Genomic DNA, 22,631 nt, shown 5'->3' on the forward strand with positions numbered 1-22,631 from the left:
CCTAAATCCAGAGCTGTACATGGTACATTGTTCAATCTTCTAGATTGAAAGAACTTATGTGAAATTACTCTTACTTCAAATGCAATCAGGGGATCAGTGATTGTGTTTATGGTCATCCCTCTCTTGTTCCATATTGCCCCGATATTCTTCTTAATTACCTCTTCGTCATCACTCCTCATAGTCTTTGATCTATCTAGGGTAGGATACCCTATTACTCTTTGCATAATTATCTTTGTGATCCTGATAGGTTTATATTCTAACCATATAGAGTTTTTATGTATTATGCTGACAACTATCTTATTCCACTTTATCTTGAATACATTAGGAAATTCTAGGGCACAAGCTAACCCTTTTCTCTCTACAATTCTATATTCCTCTTTCAACACTCTATTTTCACAAAAAATTTCATACAAGTCTAATTTCCATGTCTCCTATACTCCCTACCTTACAAGTGTAGCAACACCTTACATCTTGTATCATTAAAACTTGTGGTGGTATCATAGATAACACACTAGACATGTCTCCTTTGTATTCTATATCAAAAATTTCTTTAAAATGTGGTTGTTTAAACTCATTGGTAATCAAATGTACATTTAAAAATTCTTTTCCTCCCTTAACCATTGTAGTAGAAGAGTTGAACACCATTAAAACTATCTAGGGTTTGCACAAATTCAAATAGTGTAGCTTGACACATGATAAATACCTTGAAAAATCTAATGTTTGGTGATGACTTAATAGTTGAATCCAGTATACAAACACTTGAATCGATTTCTCCAATTTACCTTATGTTCTTCTTACTCTCTTCAATCTCGAATGATTGCAAATGAGTCAAAAAATGACCATATAACCCTTGAAACTTCACAATAAATGCTCAATGCTTATAGAATTGTAAGCTTTGCTATAATAGTAATTTTGACTGACTTAGATTCCATGTAATTTCAACCATGCTCAATAACCATAGCTCAACCAACACTATCACCTTTGATAGCTCGACATCAACTAAATTTTCACTCAACAATAATAGTGAAACTTTTAATGCTCGATACTATAAATTTATTCCAAATTCTATCCAATATTTTGCTTCTTGGTCATGCATATTTGATCTTCTCACAATTGAATCCTTGGAACTGATGTATAAGTGAGCTTTTCAATATCAGTCCCACACATACCTCTTGATTTCCTAGTTGGGGGTGGTATGATCACCTGATCCATTGGATGAATGATCCCTTATGAACTTGATGTGTTGAAATATTCCTTTTTCTTCCATGTCTTGTTCATCTACACTTTGACTTCTTCAACATACACCTTTCCTTTTCCTTTATTGAATTCACTGCCAGGTGTTTTTTGGCCTTATTGAGCAATTTCTACTGATGTGCCCAATCTTCAAACATCTAAAACATGTAGTTTGACTCTACCATCTACTGTAGTCACTTTTGAAATGTATTCTAATCCAATTCTCAAAAACATGTCCATACCCTTGACAATAGTGACAACTATACCTTGTATTGTAATCCCAATTGTAGGACCTCTCAGTATGGTTTACCTTAGCTTGCTTCATTGATGACTAGTTAGGCTTGCATCTACACTAAAATTATCTATTTCCATAATTCTTAGAGTTGCAGTAGTAACCTTCAAATCTTTGTGTGCTTGTAGTATTGGTCTTGCATTCATATGCCTGATGTCCATGATTGTTGCACTAATGACAATTACCCATGAATTTCTTCTTAACGTTCTTATTTGCATTATTGCTCCTGCATACATTTTTTGTATGACCTATCTTCCAACAATTATAACAAGTAGGTTTTTAGTTCTTACCTTTGCTTTTTCTTTTTTCACCACTTTTATATGATTTTCCTTCTTTAGTGTTTGTGTAACACAATCCAATAGTATCATCATTAGATCTAGGAGATCTCATTAATTTCTCAAAATACTTGATGGCTTCACTAGGTTTATTGAAACTTTCAACAAATTCTTTTTCTCTTTTCAGATCATTTCTTAGTTGTTCATTCTATAATATTAGGGTTGTGACTTTAATATACTTTCTATTCAAATCATGATTGGTAATCGTCATTTGATTCATTGTTTCTAGTTTCACGTGAGAAATCCTATTTACCCTTAATGTCTTCTCTTCCAGTTTGTTGGTCAGTATCCTTTTGTCATCCTCAATCATGAATTTGTCCTCCTCATCTTTCTTTTTCTACTTAGTCACCTCACATAGCAATACTAATTGTACTTCTTGTTCTATCTTAAGATTTTTGGCCTCTTCAGTTAGGGCACCATCCTTTTCCATCATATTTGTAATTATTGCATCAAATTCACTTGAGTTTCCATCTACAAACAATTCAGTAGTGTCATTCTCTTGGTAATGTGTTCCATTCTCCTCAATAGCTATATCTTTCCTTCTCTTTAATGAGCACTTTAACTCATCTCTTGCTTCAATCAGCTGATGTAAGTCAATTTGGATTTCAATCTTTTGGCTCTCAATAGTCCTTCCCAACTTGTAGACTTCCATCTTTATGATCTTTCCTCAAAGTTGCAAAGCTTTCGTTTCCAGAGAACAAAGCTTTGATACCAATTATTGGAAAGACAATAGGTAAAGTAAACTCTGAGGGGGGGAGAATAGGGGTGAATTAGTCCTTTAAAACTTTAACCATAAAATCATTCACCACACATCCATCTCACAATTTTCATGTAAACTGAAATACCAAACTAGCATGTTCATCCATAGCATGAAATCAAATAAACATTCAACACATATATGACACAAGATATTTGGTTACTCAAAAACCCTCCAATGAGAAGGTAAAACTTGGGTGGTGATGACACCCACAAATCTTCACTACTATAGTTGTAAAGTGTATCCAATGAAAGTTACAAAGCTTGATCATAAACTATGATCTATCCTGTGAAAGGTCTACCCAATTAAAGGATTACAAGATTGTTAGATTCATTCTAGTCATCTATAATCGCAAAACAACCCTTAAGTCATCTCAAAAATAGTTTACACTAAAGTTTGTGCCATTACAAACAACTATATCCAAAATTGTTTTACTTAGCACTTAAAGTCTCTGACGCTCAACATCCATTGTATCTTCAATGTTGTAATTTGGCCTCTAAATGATTCAACATCCATTGCTTACTTGGCACCTAAATCACTTGGCATCAACTATCTGCTTGACACTTGAGTGACTCGGTATTTACTATTTACTCGCCACATATTGTATATCTTGCTTGACATGCACTATCTGACAACTTATGCTCAACATAAATTACGTGTTCAGCATGAACTAAGTTCTATCTAGTAAATGGCTTTAGTGTATCGTCACCCATATGTCAAAACCAATTTGAGATTAACAAATTGAACCCTTGATATAGGCAAGTTCAAGGCTTATTATTTGACTCATTTAACTTTGTATTATCATGTAGCTACTTAAGACTAATTTCTGTGTATATTTAACATGTTGATTATTTTGATGCAATATTTAAATTTTGAAAAGAATAAAATAGAGTACTTTTCTTTTTTATTGAAGCAATCAATGCAAAAGTTCAAAATAAGCTTTGAAAAGAAGGGAAGAAAAATGACATGACTTACAAACTTGTTTCCCACTTTTTTATTTTCTTACTATTTTTCTCAAAATCTTCTCAACAAAACTTCTTATGACTAAAATATATGAGTTTTAACTAGACAAAATAAGCTAAGCACTCCATTAGGAAATTCCTTAAATGACTTTGATTATATAGAAATATAGATTCTATTAAATAAACTTCCACTATTACTATTTTCTAAATCTTAAGCGAATTTTGAATGTTAAATTTTTTTAAAAAAATTTAAACAATTTTTAATTCATGTATTTTTTTATTTGTATGAGATTAGGTACTTTTACATTAAAAAAATTATATATCAGCCAAGACAAAATAGTCTATAGGTTAATCTTATAATTTTTAAACTAAAACTTTGCATTGTTACTTGTAAGATTTAAATACAGATTAATTTCAATATTTTAGAATTTCTTTCATTGTACATTTTATATTGGTAAATATTAAATATAAAAAATGCTTTTAACTTCTGCAGTGAGATTTAAGGTCAATGTAACTAACAAAAGAGTAAATGTGTACATAAAATCATTAGTTAATCAGTTATGACAATTCAATCATTTACCATGTATATTAATCAATTATAATCTTTTGTGACATCAATTTCTTTTATTAATCAAGTTCTAAAATAAAGTAGCTAAACAATTTATTCATTTTCAAACAAAAGAAAAAAAAACCTTATATATTTATTATCCTAATTTTAGCCTAAAAGACTTGATTCACATCTAGATTAAACCCACTATTATGTAAAATAGTGTCTCTCTATGATACAAATTGCCTCATTAAAATGTTTCTATCAAAAATATCCTTGTATAGAAAATTCAAAACCTGACTATACTACTGATAGTATAGACTCCACCATCACCTTGACAATTTTATTCTCCCTAAAAGATCACTCCAACAAAAGTATAGGGTAATTCATATTGGTTTGAAGGAGTGTTTTTTAGGTAGAATGAATGGATACTATTGAATGTGTAGACATATATGCATAACCAATGAAATCATAATTAGATGCATATTTTTATGGCCTTTGAAATGAGAATAAGTCAAATATACTCAATAAATCTCAAGTTAGATAACATTTTAGTAACAAATATTTCTCTAAGCTAAACAAAGTGGTCTCAATTGAGGAAAAATGATGATTTTCCTGATCCTTCTTTGAAGATTGCAATGTCTTTCAGAGTTGTTGCATAAAGACTTCTTTAAATAATTAACATTTATGCATAAGAATTTCATGATGTAACAAGTGGTTCCAAATGTCAAGAGTACCATTTTCTTAGGATAATAGAATACTAGATGAATTATTTTGGAGAAATTTTTGATTGGAGGTTGATGGAGATCATAAAGACTAGGATGTGAGTTACTTTGCATACAATATGAATGACATTTTAAGATAAATACCAAAATTAAAATAGATTATATTGTGTATATTTTGACCTTTCTTTAATGTCCTTAGAAACGATTTTAGACTTTTGGGTTCAAGGCACATAGTTGAGAATTTGATGAGAAGATTAGTGTGGTTGAAATGGTGTGGTTGTTTGAAAGATAATTTAGGGAAAGCAATTTCAGTCATTGTTTGATTATGAATAGTAGGAATCAAGTCAAAATGAGTGATGAAGATGAGTATCCACTAAAAGTAATGGTTATGTGGGATGAGGGTACGAGGGTGGTAGAAAAGAGGCAAGCGTGGGTTAAGATAAAATTTCTCAAAGGTTGAGTAGAATGGGTGATGCAAAACATTACGATTACACCTATGCAAACAACCTATCTCTTGAAGTATATTTTAAATAGATTTATGGTCATTTCCATGCACTTTACAATATATATGGTTAGATTTAGTATTTTGGAAAACCCTTTAATAGGATGGTAGTTAAGAGGGAGATCTCAAAGTTGAGTACATTTTTTAAAATAATTTTTAGCTAAGTGTTTTCTATTATTTTTTGAAGTCAAGTTACATCTTCAAAATTATTTATTTGTTTGTGCATTGAGCATAAATTGTATCAAAATAATAATAAAATAAAAAATTCTAATTTTTAAAGTGTATACAATCTAGTACAGAAAAATAATATGTTATTTTATTTGTATTTGGTCAAATATGTTGAAACTTATTTAAAAACTGGTAGAGACATGCTTATGTGTGATAACAAGACATGGATAAAGAAATAAAGTTTTCTATGCTAAGGTTGTCAGAAAACACAAATTTTAGATTGTCTAAAAGTTAAGAAGATGTGAGATAATGGTGGTAATTTTAGAGATAATCACTTGTTAATTTCTAAACTTGACGGTGATGCAATCAAGAAATCATGATAGAAGATGAAAAAATGTGTAAAGGGATGAAAATGGAGAGAAAATGAGCTTGTAAGCCTTAGGGTCAATTTTCAATCCTCTAACTAGGCCAAAAGTCATACAAGTTTTAATGTGCAAAATAATCTCCTTGGGTTTTGAAAAAAAAGGTAACATTTTTATATTCATCATAACCTGCTTACATTTTGAAAAGAAAAGTATACATTTCAGAATTCTTCATAACTCACATGAGTTATGAAGACATAAAAAATAGGCTTCTAAATTGAGAATACACTATAGATATGTATAGATTTATGAATATAATGTGTGTCTATGTTTATATATATATATATATATATACTTCTCTCCTCCCTCTCTCTCCCCCCTTTCTCCCCATCTCTCCTCTCTCTCTCTCTCTCTCTCTCTCTCTCTCTCCCCCTCTCCACAAAAAGGAAAAATGTACATGTTATTTAGGATATGCCTTAGGGAGAAGGTTCATTTTAAGATAAGAAAAGATGGGTTCTATAAAACAAAGGACCTAATTTGTTGAAAGAAAAGAACATCTAGTTCATAATGTGAGTGTAATATGAAGAAATAATAAAATAGTTAACTTTCTTCAAAACATACACACTTTCGAAAGAACTTTTAGTCTTTCAAAGTACATATTTTTTTGAACAAATTTTATTATTTCAAAATGTGCACACATTTTGAAAAATTTTAGGCTCAGTTTTACCAAAGGATAACCTGAGTGTGCTATTTGAACTTTTAAATAATACATATAGGTTTTGTGAAAAATTATTAAATAAAAAAATCCATCATGAAACCAATTGATTTAGTGTAAAATCAATGCATTTACCCCTTATCATGACTAACTTTTCTAACCTCAATAGTCTAAATTATAGGCCTATATTTTATTTTGAACTTTATTTCCTCTTCTTAGGCCTATATCATATAGGAAGTTTTGAAAGAAAAATTAAGGTGGTTGTTGTTCTAGTGATGGAGTAGGGAAATAGGTTCTATATGCTCTATAATTTAATAATTTAATTATTTAAAGATGTTAATAATGAATGAAAGTGATCAAGAGCGTGTGGAGCATGACAATGTGAAAACTCCCAATGTTGATCCTCAAACTGACAACTTTGAAAGTACAGCCAATAGTGGGCCTACATGGGAAGATTACTCTAAATGGGGCTCAAGACAATGTTAATACCAGTAAAAGGGAAGATGAGCCAAATGTTTCTATGTAACTATATGGATTCAAAATTTATTGTTTTTAATATTTTTATTACTACATTATCATTTTTCTCAATATTATGTGTTTCCTTTGCTTCTACATCCATGGATCATTCACATGTAACCAAATACAAGTATCATGTTTTAACACTTTGTTTTATTTTTATTCTTAAAAATTGTGATTTTAAAAGTCCTACACTAGATATTTATCATTTAAATAATATTTTTTATAATATTTTATTAATTCATTTTGATCAAGATGGTTTACCAAAAACCTTACATCAACTTATTTGTTTAAAAATATGATTTCTTTGTCTTTAGATATTTCCTTTTTTTTAGTTTACTTAATCAAACTAACGATCATAAACCATTATCTTCCAATTTATTTGATTATCCTACATCTTTCATAATATATATATATATATATATATATATATATATATATATATATATATATATATATATATATATATATATATATATATATATATATATATATATATATATATATATATATATATATATATATATATATATATATATATATATATATATATATAATTTAATGCATTCTTATTATTATTCATGCTTATTTTAAATTCTTATTATAAAATATTTACAAGTTTCTTACCTATTATTATGAAGATAGAGCCATACATACATGCATTGCTTTGTCTAGTCATCTTTAGTACAAAATGCATGAAACCATCAAAAGATTATAGTCTCTTGGCGCCTTGCATATTCTAGGAGCTGAAATCTTACACATAATTCCTATTGAGATGCTACTCTTTGCACTAAGTACAAATAAAAGTTAAATATACATATAATATTAAATCCAATTTCTAGAGCGGAATTACAGTGGAGTCTGCCTCTCTTTGGACTAGAGTTGGTAAGATTATTGTAGTGTTCGCCTCATTACTGTTTACAGTGGCATTCCAAGAATTCTTCCTTCAATTTAATTTTGAATAGGAGTCCCGGCTGTCTCCCGCTATTATTTAACTATAAATTTAAAGTAGGAAGCCTGGTAGGTTCCACCCATTTTCTTGTTGATTAAATCTAAAGATAATCAACACATTGTCAACTACATCTTTTAAGCCTCTTCACAAAATTTATAATACCATCCTCCACACATTTTCAAAAGTCCAGATGTTGTTTTAAGGAATTAAAATTAATATGCTTCAAAGAATCCTGCAAAATATAATACTTGTGCATACTACCTGTATAGAAGACTACTTGTAATCTATTAAGTTATTTCAACTTTGATATAGATTAAAGCACAAAAACAAAATTAAAAAATACAAAATCAAATGATAAACTATGACTTATGTTTCCAAGTACTACAGAGTGCCCTCTTGTACCCAAACAGCCTAACAGGTATGATCCAATTTTAAATCCTCCATTGTATCATGCATAGGTATGATCAAGGTATATATTGGGCCTCTCCATTCCAAACATGGTGATTATGAAGACAATTAAGATTTTATTTGGGGCTCCAAGAATTCGATCAAAATCAGGCATACTACATCCAATCGCTATCCATTTGGAAGAAACACCTATGTTCAGTTTGCATGGATAAAAAAAATGTGTTTCTTTTACCTTTTTAATACCCACTCCCCATAACTTTCTTTCATTACTTTCAAATATGCTAGCAGACATGGAGTAAACTCATTCCACTAGATACACTCCCTGACATTAATGAAACTGATAATTTTTCGGCATCCAACATCCAATAGTTTTTAGGCATGTGACAAATTTTAGTCCATTGTGCACCACAATAAACAAGTCCATCAACTTAATTGTTTATTTGAATTACAAGTTTACCTTATTAAACTAATGTTAAATAACTAAACTTCACTAAACTAGTTAACCGGCTTGAATTTTTTTTTCCCCTAAATTACCATAGCCAAATAACAAAATCAATTTATTCATTTTATGAGTTCTTTAACCGTTATTAAATTTAAATCAAACATTTTAAATAGATATAATAACTATTATACTATCTATAATAATACCATTATAATACCATCCTCCACACAAGCATTCATCATAGTCTTTGAAGGCTCTTCTAAAATGGGTTCTCACAAAATGACAGGCCAGAATGAGACTGACCAAGTTATACCTCTCATTGATCTTTCTCTTTTGGGTAATGGAGATATTGATTCAGAGAGTATGTGTATTGAAGCGAGAAAGGCTTGTGAAGAATGGGGTTGCTTTGTACTTGTGAATCATGGAGTGAAGGAAGAGATAATTTGTGAAATGGAATCAGTTGCTAGAGATTGCTTTGCACTCCCCAAGGAAAGCAAACAAAAAAACATTTTTATAAGAATAGACTTTGGTTACATAGCTGATGTGCCTACATTGCCATTTTATGAGAGCCTCGGTGTGCCCAGTGCCCCAGATCTTGCTGCCATTAAAAATTTTTCAAATCAACTATGGCCTCAAGGAAACCCACAAATCTGGTAATTCACTAATATCATGTATCCTTTTTTAAAAAAAAATTCAGGTCTAAGTCAAGTAAATTTAGATAGTCTAATAGATTGATCTAGTAATTCACTAATATTATTTATCTTTTTTTTTTTCTTAAGTCAAGTTTATGTCAGGTAAATCTAGATAGATAGATAGATAGATTGATATTGTAGTTCACTAATACCATTTATCTTTTTTTTTAAGGTCTAAGTCAAGTAAATCTAAATGAATAAACCAATAATATAACAAGATAGATGGATAGATAGATAGATAGACTAATTTTTCTATTATATAGATCTAGTTTGACAAATTATTTCAATATATTCCATTTTATAAAGAAATGTTAAAAAAAACGTATTTCATAAATCATCCTCCAATCTTGATTATCTACAAGAAGAATACACTAAGGTTACTCTTATTGATGTATAAAGACATTTATTCCATTTTACAATTTTAAACTATATTTACATCCAATCATGTTGGAAATCTTTTTTTTTACTTGCAACAAAATTATTGAGGAATACACATCTCATGTTGAAGAATTAATGATAAATATTATGAAAATAATATTGAGAAGCTTTGGAATTATCAAGTACTATGAATCTCAGCTTTGGGGTCTTCTTCATCTGAATTACTATGACATACCACAAAATAAAATTGGAGGTGTCTCGCCGCATTCTAACCATGATTTTATAAAAATAATTTATCAGGCTAAGAATGGTGGGCTTCAAGTTAAAAACATGTATGGAAAGTGGGAAAAAGTGAAAGTGATGCTAAACTCTTTCATAATTTTGATGTGCAATTGCATGAAGGCATGGAGCAATGGGAGGATATGGAACTACATACACAGAGTGATAATGGGGAAATGTGAGATATCCAGAGTATCACTACCATATTTTTTCATTGGGCATATTCACTTTTCATTTTTCAAGGCAGTTTGATAATTTTCTAGAATAGGAAATTTGAACAAAAATAGGGTTGGACAGATGGAGTAGGCCAATCCACATGTCTATTTTCAAATATTTTTATGTGGTGTTGGGCATGTGCTTCACTTGTCCCTCTATACTTTGCACAATATCTTTGGATATGCAACATTTTACAATAAGCGTTTACCATTAAATATAATTGATTATGGTTAATTTGTTTTTCCAAATGAATGATAACCAACAAAAAAGGTTGGTCAAAGCTCACTAAGGGTTCCTCAAATCAGCGGCTAAAATTTCTTCTTTCGTCTATGAAAGTGTTGGTCATTTTTAAATATCTTTGTTTCAAAGGTCTTGCAAAAATTTTTTAATAGTAGAATGCTTCATGTTTAAAAGAGTTTAACTAACATCTTTGATATGAGAACTGACATCATTTCAATAGAATTTAAAGAAAGCAATCATGATTTTGTAATTTTTGTAAGTGGCGGACTTGTTGGTGTGTGTTGATGTATGTTTTATGACCCACCAAACAGTAGAAAAAAATACCAAAACATCTTATCCTCTCTTCAATAAAGTCTCGTAAATGCTAAGATTGCTAGAAGATCATACAATGACTTCAAGGTTCCTTTAATGCCAGGTCTTGACTATGGATAAGATCGGTGGTTGATGTGATTTGCTGATGATCACAAGGGGCCCTACATGTTTATTTTGATTCGTTTCAAGCCATACTAGATATGGCAGCTATCTTAAGGTTTTGCAATGAAGTGCCTTTTGGAGTTTTCACAAAATATGTAGAAATTCAATACGACAGGGTTCAGGAATTCTGTTCTAATCCTAAGGGCAGTGATAACAACAAATAGTACTCTAGTGGACAAATTCCTCAATTTACCAAATTCTGCTTCGTCAAGTTATACTACAACTATGCATGAATTGGTGCAATCTTCAAGGGTGATGCTAAATATTTTCATATCATTGCATACACCATTATAAAGAACAATGTATACGAAAGATACAAGTTAAGCATATGCATGAAAGGGGTTGAGGCTAACTTTGCACAATGATTTAGAATCACTAAAACATCAAAAGTATGAACCAAAGGAATTCATCAATACACCATCATATTCTTCATTGTAATCACCACACATTAACTAGGTTAAACTTAATCTAATTGAAGAAATTTAGGAGAACAAGAAAGCACTAAGACACATCAAGTATTCACCAAAATCCAATGAAAACTTTATCATCTCAGTAGCTCATAGCAACAATCTCATAAAAATCTCCCCTTACAAATGAGAAATGAGGCTTTTATATAGGTCCTCGGTTACAACAAATGGCTCAGACGATCACAATAATTAATGGCCAAGATCATGCCACATCAGCTCTAATTAGGTTTAGGGCAAAGGAAAGGAATCTACATTAATGCAACAAGGAATCCACTACTGAAGTGGGTAATAAATGCCCACTATGCATGCTCATTTAGGAAGGAGTGGGGTGTAATAAATGAGTCCTAAGAATGCCCAATAAGAATTAAAGGAATTTATCCTTGATTTCCTCACCTGAAGGAGCAAAATTAATCTAACACTATTTCCAACTCCTCTGTACTGATGCTTGGTGCAAATTCTTGCTTGAATTCTAGAACTACAATTGCTCTTTCTGCTTTTCCCAAGCTTTCATCCCAATTTGGTAATAAGTCCTTAGTATTATGCATTGTGTTTGAGAAGATGGAGAAGTTCTCAAAATCATCTCTTTCATAGACATTTAGTTGGAAGAATTCCTCTAACTTGACTTTCAGATTATCAGTTGCCATTTCTTCTTCCACCAATCTTTGTGATAACAAGGATGCAATTGCATTTGATATTCCTTGCTTGATGTTGTCAACAATCTTCTTCCATCAACTAGATTCCCTGGTAAAGCTCTCAAACATTTCCTTAGCTATGATCACTACACTATACCATCGAATAAAATCATAGACATCCCCCTCACTGATAACTCAACCATTGATCAATTCTTGCTTTGGGGTCTCCATCAGGTTCTGAATGTTGGCAATCACCTCCTCTTGGTAAATATGATCATCCACCCATGATTCCTCCATGCATTGGATCCTGGAGAGTGTAGCTAATGCCTTATTGCATGTTTGAAGGCTAGCTTTTGGATTCCTTTGATCTAGACTTTAGCACCTTGAGCAGTTTGCTTGATTCTGTCAATATCATGTACTACCTCAATGGAAACACCTGTTGGAGGGACAAATGATGGACCTTCCTGTCTTACTAGATGAGGAAAGTTATTGATGTATTGACATAAGGCCTTAATTTCTCTTCTTTTTTTTCGTACCCTTCTTCCACTTTCTTCAGCCTATCCTTCAAAGCCCATGTAGAGTCATCAAATTCTTCTAATATTTTCTCTCGGGAGGCCCGACCAAGATTTAATTCCGTAACATGATATTCATCTAGAGAAATCTGATTTTTTCCTTTGTCAATCATGGGAGTCACAATTTGCAAGATTCTGGATCTTGATTCTCCTCTGATGAAATTTGTATATCTTTTTGCTTTCTCTTGCTCTTTCGATTGGTTTGATCGGTCCAAAATTTCTTGTAGTTAAATTGTTGGATCAACCTCCCTTTGTTGACACAATTGATTTCATTACCTCAACCAATTTGGAATGGGTATACTTTGGTCTCCTAGAATCACCAATTGCTCTTTCCTTTGGACTACTTGGATGTCAATCTCCTCTTCACCTCCTGCACTATCCACTGTAACCTTAGAAACTATGGCGTCAATATTTGGAGAATGTATTGCTTCTACTAGAGTTTCTTCCTCTAGTGGACCATCTTCATCATTAATCATTTCCTATGATCTAAGATTGTAGTGAGACTTTCCTCTATAGCAATATCTTGATCTCTCCCTCTTTCTTGCATGGACTTTATATAGACGTTTATACTTAGTCTATCATGAATTGGCCTATCCAAATTTTATTCTTGCTCAAATCTCCTTGTACTTGTATCCTACTTTTCAAATGTCTCTATCTCTTGAACACTTGGAGTGCGACTTGGAGAAGAGGGGCCATTTCCATGTTTCTACTTCTTATTTTGAGGTTCCTAGAAGATTTTCTCAATCCTATCACACTTTTCTCAAGGTGCATCTTTCCCTTTCATGGTTCCTACGTTCTCAAATGGAGTTCCTCTTTCCTCAACAATCCCCTTAGATATTTTTCTTGATCTTTCATCCCTAACTGGTCTATGACCAAGCAACCTATATGTGAATCCATTATCTAGTGCAACTAATTTTTAAAACTTACACTCAATGCACCACCTCATGAAATCTAAGACTAGCCTTGAAAGAGTTTCTAGATTTGTTACTTCTTTCCTCTTCCAATCATATGGTTTAGTTATTTATGGATTGAATCCCTTTCACATCACATTTAGGTCCTCCTCCATTTGATCAAGAACCTTGAATATGTTGCATGTTCTAATAATGTTCAATGGTAATATTGAATGCATCTTCTTCCTAATCTCACTCTCATCTACCGCATTCGCCCAAAAATTTTCAAGGTGAACCTTGTGTTGATACTTTGATCCTCCTATTGATGAGATCTTTTTGTAAGGATCAAAATCATTCCTTTTCAGATAAAGTGGAAGATAAAAGAAGTGGAACTCATATGATGATCTCTCTATAGTCTTTAGACATGGGCATACCTCAGTTTTCCCTTCACCTATGGGAATTGGAAACTATAATCCTGACTTCTTCTTCCCTTTCTAAATCTTGTCATAGGATGTAAGTTATCGAGTAAGCTCTAACAAAACCATCTTGTCCATTGGGTACCTGGGAAGTTTGTATGGCTCTATGGAGAATCTTTGAACTTGGATGTATGAAAAGGTGGGAGACTGAATGAACCAGGCACCATATTCTTTGACCAACTTCATCGCACCCACTGACAATCTTATATGTGGCCTTTTGTGTAGTGTTCTTACTATGTGCATGGAAAATATATCATTAATGCTCATGTAATCATCCTTTGAATATAAATGCAACTGTGGGTAGCACTCATGGACTTTGAGGTGTTGAGTTCCACTTCCAATCAGTTCTTTGCATCATAGTCCCTCAGAATTCATCCTCTGTGCTAGCATTTAGATTACATATGAGCTCATGTAAAATTTCCTTTTATGCTATAGATTCATCAACTGTTCATTTAGATTATCACTTATGAGCCCAGCTCAATCTATTATGTCACCTTCATCCATCACCTGCTCAACAAAATACCACATCCAAGATTCAAATCTATAAGAATGAGGCATGCCAAATATGCAACTCAACATCATGATCATGTCACTATATTCTGTCTGCAAGATGAACCATACTATCTCCTTAGAAATCTTAGAATGATGTGATCTATTCTTTTTTAGCCATCTTTTGTTGATTATTTTATCACAAAAATGAACTCCAAAGGTGTAGATTCTGAATGCTTGCTCCTATGTTTTTGTGACCATCCTTGGGTGAGAAGGAATTCCAAATGCTTCAAAAATAGATGTCAGAGAAAAATCTGCTAGAATATTTCATTCAAAATTCTTGATGGTTATGTTGCTAGGGCTGTAGTGTTTGGTACATTCCACAATCAACTCTGGATGCTGAAAAGAAGGAGGGAAACAAGCTGTAGCAACAATTCCACTTTTTGCAATCCTTGTGGCTAGGTGTGTTGGGTGATGATCATTGTATCCAAGCATTCTTTAGTTAAAATCTTTCAAATCAAGGCCACCAAGGCTTGTATCTCCAATTTTTGCCCACTTTGACACAATTTTGGATTCAACTTAGAATCCTCTCCTTTCATTCTTTATCAATTGTCCACATGTTTCTCTTGTTCCCCTAGGTTTTGCCATTCTCCTTTCCTACAAAATTGAAAATGTCCACACATAAGAATATGCAAAGAAAGTATTAAAAATAGATACAACTTGTCCATAAGACAATTTTTTTTGGATTTTTGCCAAAATTTCCAGACTCCTTTTGACATTCACTTTTCAATATTTCTGTGAGAAATATGCAATCTTCCACAATTCACTGCAAAAAAATTCCTTTATGATAGGATTCGAAATCCTTTGTCACAAATTTCTAGAAAACTCCTCAACAATTTTGAAAATTTCCCCAAAATCTTCTTTTCAAACTCTTTGAATTTCACTCCTATTCTCAATTTGCTCTTCAAATTCTTGTGTGAGAAGGAATGAATGAGAGTGTTTCTTATATAAATCATTCCTAAAAAAAAGATGTCTTTAGAGCTGTGGGCTAAAATTAGGTAGTTTCTTTACTTAGCCATCACGGTTTCCATCTTTTGTGCCACTTGTCACTTTTTACTATTTGTTTCAAAAAGTTTCTATTATTCATGCTTTTAGCTTCAAGATGAATCTAGGTATTCATTTATCACATTTTGATTTTTTTATATTTTATTAATTAAATATCAATTAAAATCAATATTTAATTGATTTCCATACTTTTATGAAAAATCAAACTTTTTTCCAACTTTTCTCCAATTTTTTTTTTTTGGATTATTATTTAAACAACCAAATTAAATATTAGTAAAACTAATATTTAATTTTTTATGTAAATCTAAAAAAATAATATGCTTGCAAGAAAATCATTTTTTTCTTTTTCCCCTAAATTTCTTTTCTAGTCATGAAGAATTTTCCATTCTTTTTCTTTTTGGATCAACTTTCTCTTCAAATTTGGGATTTTTTTCAAATTTCCCAATATTTCAACTTTTCATGATTTTTTACTTTTGGGATATTTCGCGAGATTTTGGATTCCAAAATTCTTTTTCCTTCCCTTTGGAATTTTTTGGGTGTTTTGGATTTTCATACTTTCCATGTTTAATGATTTTTCAAATTATCTCAAGTTTTCCAAAGTTTTCTCACCTATTTGTCAAGGATTCCAAAAGAAAATCAAAGTTTTCCTCTTCAATTTTTGGGGAGCAGGATTTTCCAAGCTTATATGCAAATAAGAATCTTCCAAAAAAAGCACTTAAAAAAAGGTGTGCATCGCAATTTAACAGTAGTCATGGATTATTCATCCGCTGGATACATTCCACCACTAACTCAAATATGTGCTCCATAATTTGTGGGAGTGGAGTTTTGGCCAAATGAAGGATTTTGTCATTCATCGAATATTTCCACAACGATCCAAATCTATCCTTTTGTATGCAAAAAAGTGATTTTTTGAGGCAATCCAAGATCTTGCACCTTAACCATTCCTTGTGGATAGCTGACTTGTGCTCCACTAAAAAATGAATGAAGTGAATTTGAATTTCCATTTCCATAAACCCATTTAATATTGTGATATACAAACCATCCAATAATGTATATCGACTGTCAAGCTTGGAGAATAGCTTCACAAATATCCTGCCAACATTTTCCATTGTCATACCAAACTTGATGATCAAGTTGAATAGGCAGAAGAAGATTATCAAGCACATGAGCATCTTGATACAAAGTGATTTTCCCACCTTTTTTGCGACAAAAATATGTGTTCGGCACACTAGCATAGTCTGGTTCAGCGCCAATTCCAAATCTATACATCACTTTTTTTTCTAATGGGAAAAAATTGTATTGAGCCTAAGTGTAGCTCCCTCCTTGCAGACCTTTCTATTTTTGCCCAACACTAGAAACCAACCCTCAACTTTCTCATGAGACATGAGTTTCTTTGCAGGTATTGCAACATCACCAATAAGATCTGCACAACCAAAGTTACTATCCTTGACATAAAAAAAAAAAAGCACTTTGGCAACATTGTGTGCAACAAGAATGGAGAAATGTTGATTCCATATAGGATTCTAGCTATTGCTAATCACCTAAGTCCTCACAAGTACTGCACTAGAGAGAGAAATTTTCACATATGGATCATTTCTTATTATTTTGGTATATATGCCCTTCTAGTCTTGCTAAAGTTTTACTAGAAGGAGTCTCAGGCTTGGGCAATGGTGACTCTTGGTCACAACATCTGGCGACTCCACGGGTGAAATGTTACAAACATTTCAAGGATAAAACTTAATTCAAACTCAAAATCTCTGGTTTCTCAATCTTATGTCACCGATAAGAGAGAAAACAAGCTCAAAAGGGGAGAATAATCATACATTGGATCAAAACACATTTACTCTGTGACAACCTAATTGTGTGCAAAATGTACTAATTCCAGCTCATTAAGACCACTCAGAAATCCTAGGATTGATCGTGACAAGTTATTGGTTCCTCTTGACTTCAAAAGCATCTTGGACATTGCCCTACTGCCAGTCAAGCATCCATAGCCCCGATAGAGTTGTCACTATAAAACAAATGAAGATTGCTCCACTTCTAGTAGATTATTCTTTCAAACACCTATGGAGATTTCTGCATACCCCCAAAGCCAATCATTTTATTTCATATTTCTTTTTCCTCTTTTATATTCCTTTTGAATTGGTATTTCATTTCTTTCTTTTCCCTTGGCTTGTAAGAAATGAAACTTATCATGGGTTTAGGAGTTACAATGGCACTGAAGCAAGATTTTAAAATTTTCACAAGTCATGACCTTTTCCAAAGAAACATAAATGGACTTAAAGAAATAGTTAAAAGTGTGAAATATGTGGCAACCTTAGAGTTTAGGTGTCAAGACACAATGTATGATTAACCTTCCAAGTCAAGTATGTTTTCTAACCTGCTGAAAATATATGAAGGATGGTCGAGATTCTAATGCTCTTCATAATAATTATCCAAGAAATGAAATAAACAAAACTTAGTGATATCTTCATATGAAGTAACCGAATCACCATACCACAACACTTGCAAAAGAGATTCTCATATCTATGAGCCACCTAGAAAAAGCCAAAACTAAAGCCGAAACCAAAAGAAAAAGCAAAGAGAAAACTAAACCACCCAAGGAAGACAACTCAGGGAAAACAAAAACCCAACAACAAGGGAAAGAAAACCAAACCACACAAAGCCCAAACTCCTAAACAAGAGAGGGGAGACAAACCAAAAACCACACCTAACTAAAAGGAAAGAGAAAACACACCACGATGGGAAATCTAAACTAACTATGTTCAAGTTGGTCTTCACAAAAGAAACCTAAGGGTAGAAATAATGCTTGAGAAATTGCCCATTGACATGCAATTGGACTTCCTTTCCTGTTAGAGTCTTAAGCTTGAATGCATTGTCTCCCAAAACTTCAAAAATTTGATAGGGACCTTTCCATAAATTTTCAAACTTGTCATGTCCACCATTCTTTTCATGTGACTTATCCCAGCAAAATACCAAATTTGAAATTTGAAATTCTTTAATCTTTGCCATTTTTTCAAACCATCTCTTGACAACTCCTTAATGTTTAGCAAACTTTTCCAATGCTTCATCTCTCTTTTCTTCCAAGTGCAACAATTGAGTCAAACATGTCTGCACTCTATCTTCTCCTTCCATAAAATCTTGCATGAATCGTAGTGTTGGAATCCTTAATTTGATAGAAAAAATTGGATCCTGTCCATAGACTAAATGATATGGAGATGTCCCCAAAGAACTCTTTATTTTGATCCTATCTGCCCAAAGTGCAAATCTTAGCTATGTATGCCAATCTCTAGGATTATTGTCTAATAACTTCTTCATTGCACTCAATAGATTCTTGTTTGTTGATTCTACCAATCCATTCCCTTGAGGGTAGTAGTTTGATGAAAATTTTAGTGTGATCCCATAGTCAAATACCCAATTTGAGAACTTCAATGATCTAAATGCTGGCCCATTATCACATACAAATGCATGGGGACATCCAAACTTGGTAATGATATTTTCTTAAAGAAATTTGATAACGACTTCTGTTGTGCAATTTTTTAGCAATTGAGCCTCAGTCCATCTAGTCTAATAGTTTGTAGTAGTCAGGATATACTGGTGGTGTCCTAAAGATGGCAGATTGATGGGACCAATGAAATCTAATCCCCATTTTGTGAATGGTTTTACTTCATAACAAGTTGTAGTGGCATAACGAAATTTCTTTCACGTGTCAAAACTATCTGACATGTGTGACAAGTTTTCACATGTTCATAAGTATATTTAAACAATGTTGGCCAATAGTAACCTACTCTTGATATTTGATGAGCTGTAGCCAAACCACTTCCATGACTAGTTCCAAATTTACTATGAAAATGCTCAATGATGTGTTCAACCTCTTCCTTTCCAACACATCTTAAATAAACCCCATCATGGTTTTTTCTATATAGCACAAATCCTTGAAGCATAAAATTTTGACTCTTCATTCTCAATGAATGCTTTTGAATAGAATTCAAGTGTGATGGAGACTTATGGTTTAATATGTAATGAACAATATCATCATACCATTCATCCGGGGATACTTCTTCTAACACATATACTTGTTGTACTAACCCAAGACTGGTTGTAGACAAGGTTTGAGCTAGAGCTTGTCCTCGTACCAACTTCATTGGTTGTATCTCCATGTCATATTCTTGAATAATTGTCATCCACTTTCCTCTTTTTTCTCCCAACTCATTCTGCATTAGCAAAGTCTTCACTACTGCATCAGGAACTATTGCACAAACCTTGCTTCTTAGGATGTAATGTCAAAATTTCTTTATTGCCTTTACCAAAGTGTAAGCTTGTTTTTCAATATTTAGGTATCTCAATTCTGTGTCTTTCAAGGGTGAACTCATGAATGCCATAGGATATTCATCGTGGTCATCTACTTTCTTAGTGAAGATCGCGACACAGGTATGTTTTAAGGCAAAGGAATATATGTAAAAAGGCTTGGTGTAGTCTAGACTCAACAAAATAGGAGCATCCATGATTGCTTGCTTGATTTCTTTGAATGCCTTTCTTGCTATAGGTGTCCAATCTATCCTTGCTCCTTTCTTTAACATGTCATTTAATGGCCTTACTATCTCTGCAAATCCAATTATGAACTTCCTTATGAAGTTAATTTTCTTGAAGAATGACTTTAATTCTTTCTGACTGGATGGAAATCCTATCTTTGATATTGCTTTGATTTTCTCAGGATTAATTGAGATTACTTGTTCTGATATTACATGTCCTAAAAATTTCCCCTTAGTGACACCAAACATGCATTTCTTTGGATTCAAGGAAATCCCATATCTGCTACATCTTTGAAATATTCTCTTCAAATCACTGACATGATCTTTTCCTATGCCGAGAGAACACCGTGAGATCATCCATGAATATGATGATGCACTTCTTTACCAAGTCTCTGAAAGCATAATCCATGGCCCTTTGAAAAGTGGCTCCCACATTGATCAAACCAAAAGGAATTCTTCTATATGCAAATGTACCCCGTTTAGTTGTGAATGCAATCTTTAGTCTATCTTCTTCTTCTATCATCACCTGATTATATCTAGAATAACTATCTAAAAATGACATCATTTGAGAATCATTAACAACTTGTATCACTTCATCTAATGATGGCACTAGATAATTATCCTTCTTTGAGGCTCTATTGAGATTTCTAAAATCCATGCATAACTTTATCTTTCCATTCTTCTTTCTAATAGGGACAAGGTTGGTGACCCACGTTGAGTGTCAAACTAGGAATATAATTCTTGCTAACAATAACTTCTTCACTTCTTGGTGTATTAGTGGTTCTAACAATGGATTTACTAGTCTTTTCCTTTGTCTAAATGACTTATTGTTTGGCTTTAATGGAATAGTATGTGTGATGAGAGACGTATCATATGTCTTTAGGTCTTCATATTCCCAAGCGATCACATCAGGGAATTCCTTCACAAGCTTCAATATTTCTTCCTTTTCTGTGGGAGTACAAACTTTCCCAATAAATACATTCTTGACATTTTCTCCTATTCCTAAGTTTACCTTTTCACATTCCCCTCCTTTAGTGCTTTGATACTTGAGGGAACTTAGTCTGTCTACATCAAAAATTCTCTCTAGTTCAATAATTCCTTTTGGAATGGTATTTGTCCTTAAATTCATAATCTCATCAATTTCAAATTGAGCTTTTTGTTGTTCTCCTTCATCTATGACTTGTGCTTCAAATACCCTTGAGCTTGTTATAAAATTGAGGATACGCTCATCATCCTCAAACACTTGAAAACTTGTGATTTTATTAGGAACTAATGGTACTAAAGTCGGTTCAACTGTGAATTTCTTCACACAATCCATAGCTAATGGTTCCAATGAACTTGCAGATTGAGCCAAAGAGTTTTCTACTGGATTGCTTGTTCAACTTATCCTTTTAATAGTGAAAGCATCAAAGCTTTCAATTAGGTCCATACTTGATCATTTTCACATTCTATGGGTGGTTTTACCTTTGAATCCTTGGATTCTTTATGATGTTCTTCTTGTCCTATTTCACCCTCTCGAATTCTTTCTTGTTCTGGCTCTAAAATTTTTGTACAAGATGAGTTCAATTAAAGAGAACAAATTTCCACAATCCATTATATTGTACTAGTATGTTTCTGGATTCGATTGTGTTAAGATTTTTACCATCAACGTTTCGAATCACACTACGTGATCCATATACTTTTGTGCTTCTCTTGCTCTTCATCCTGATGATGGATCACGTAGTGTGATTCGAAACGTTGATGGTAAAAATCTTAACACAATCGAATCCAGAAACATACTAGTACAAGATGAGTTCACTTCTGCCATATTTTTTTCTATCCATGCTTGTGGAACCATTTTGGATACTTGTGCAATTGCATCTTTGCACATGGTGCATGATATCTCAGAATGAAAAGAATTATGTATTCTACACCAGTTGGGTAACAACAAATTTTGAATGGATGCATCCTTTCCTAATTCAACTTCCTGCTTAATGCTTTTTAGGAAAAAATTCCTAAAATTGTTAAACATTTCTTCATTTAGTAATGGTTTTGAATCATGCATAACATGTACTTTAGTGAAAGTTGGAGTCACATCAAGACATCCCCCTTGATTGTAACCTTGCAACATTAGAACTTCTCTAGTTTTGGGAACATATGATCCCAAAGTGGTTTCCATGAATAAGATCTTATTATGTTTTCCATACTTAGTGATTAACAATTAGAGCCTTGAAGTGCTTTCTATCCTTATCTAATTGAGAATTCCCTTCCATGGAAGCCACATGTGGGAAAAGTCTGTTGCAATAAAACCATTCAATTTCCTTGCCCAATCTC

At 32.5% G+C, this 22,631-nt stretch overlaps 1 protein-coding gene across 1 annotated transcript in view; it reads left to right on the forward strand.

The window, feature by feature from the left end:
* The first annotated feature begins 9,180 nt into the window (after window positions 1-9,180).
* Window positions 9,181-22,631, forward strand: part of LOC149533408 (taxane 9-alpha-oxidase-like) — a 53,719-nt gene continuing 40,268 nt past the window's right edge. Inside the window, exons 1-2 of the mRNA XM_089805853.1 lie at window positions 9,181-9,569; window positions 20,124-20,217. Coding sequence (XP_089661979.1) covers window positions 9,181-9,569; window positions 20,124-20,217 — 483 coding nt within the window. The remainder of the gene's footprint in view (window positions 9,570-20,123; window positions 20,218-22,631) is intronic.

The sequence above is a fragment of the Cupressus sempervirens genome, chromosome 10 (genome assembly GCF_028749045.1).
Source record: "Cupressus sempervirens isolate cs-2001-9-10 chromosome 10, ASM2874904v1, whole genome shotgun sequence".
In the NCBI taxonomy this organism is placed as follows: domain Eukaryota; kingdom Viridiplantae; phylum Streptophyta; class Pinopsida; order Cupressales; family Cupressaceae; genus Cupressus; species Cupressus sempervirens.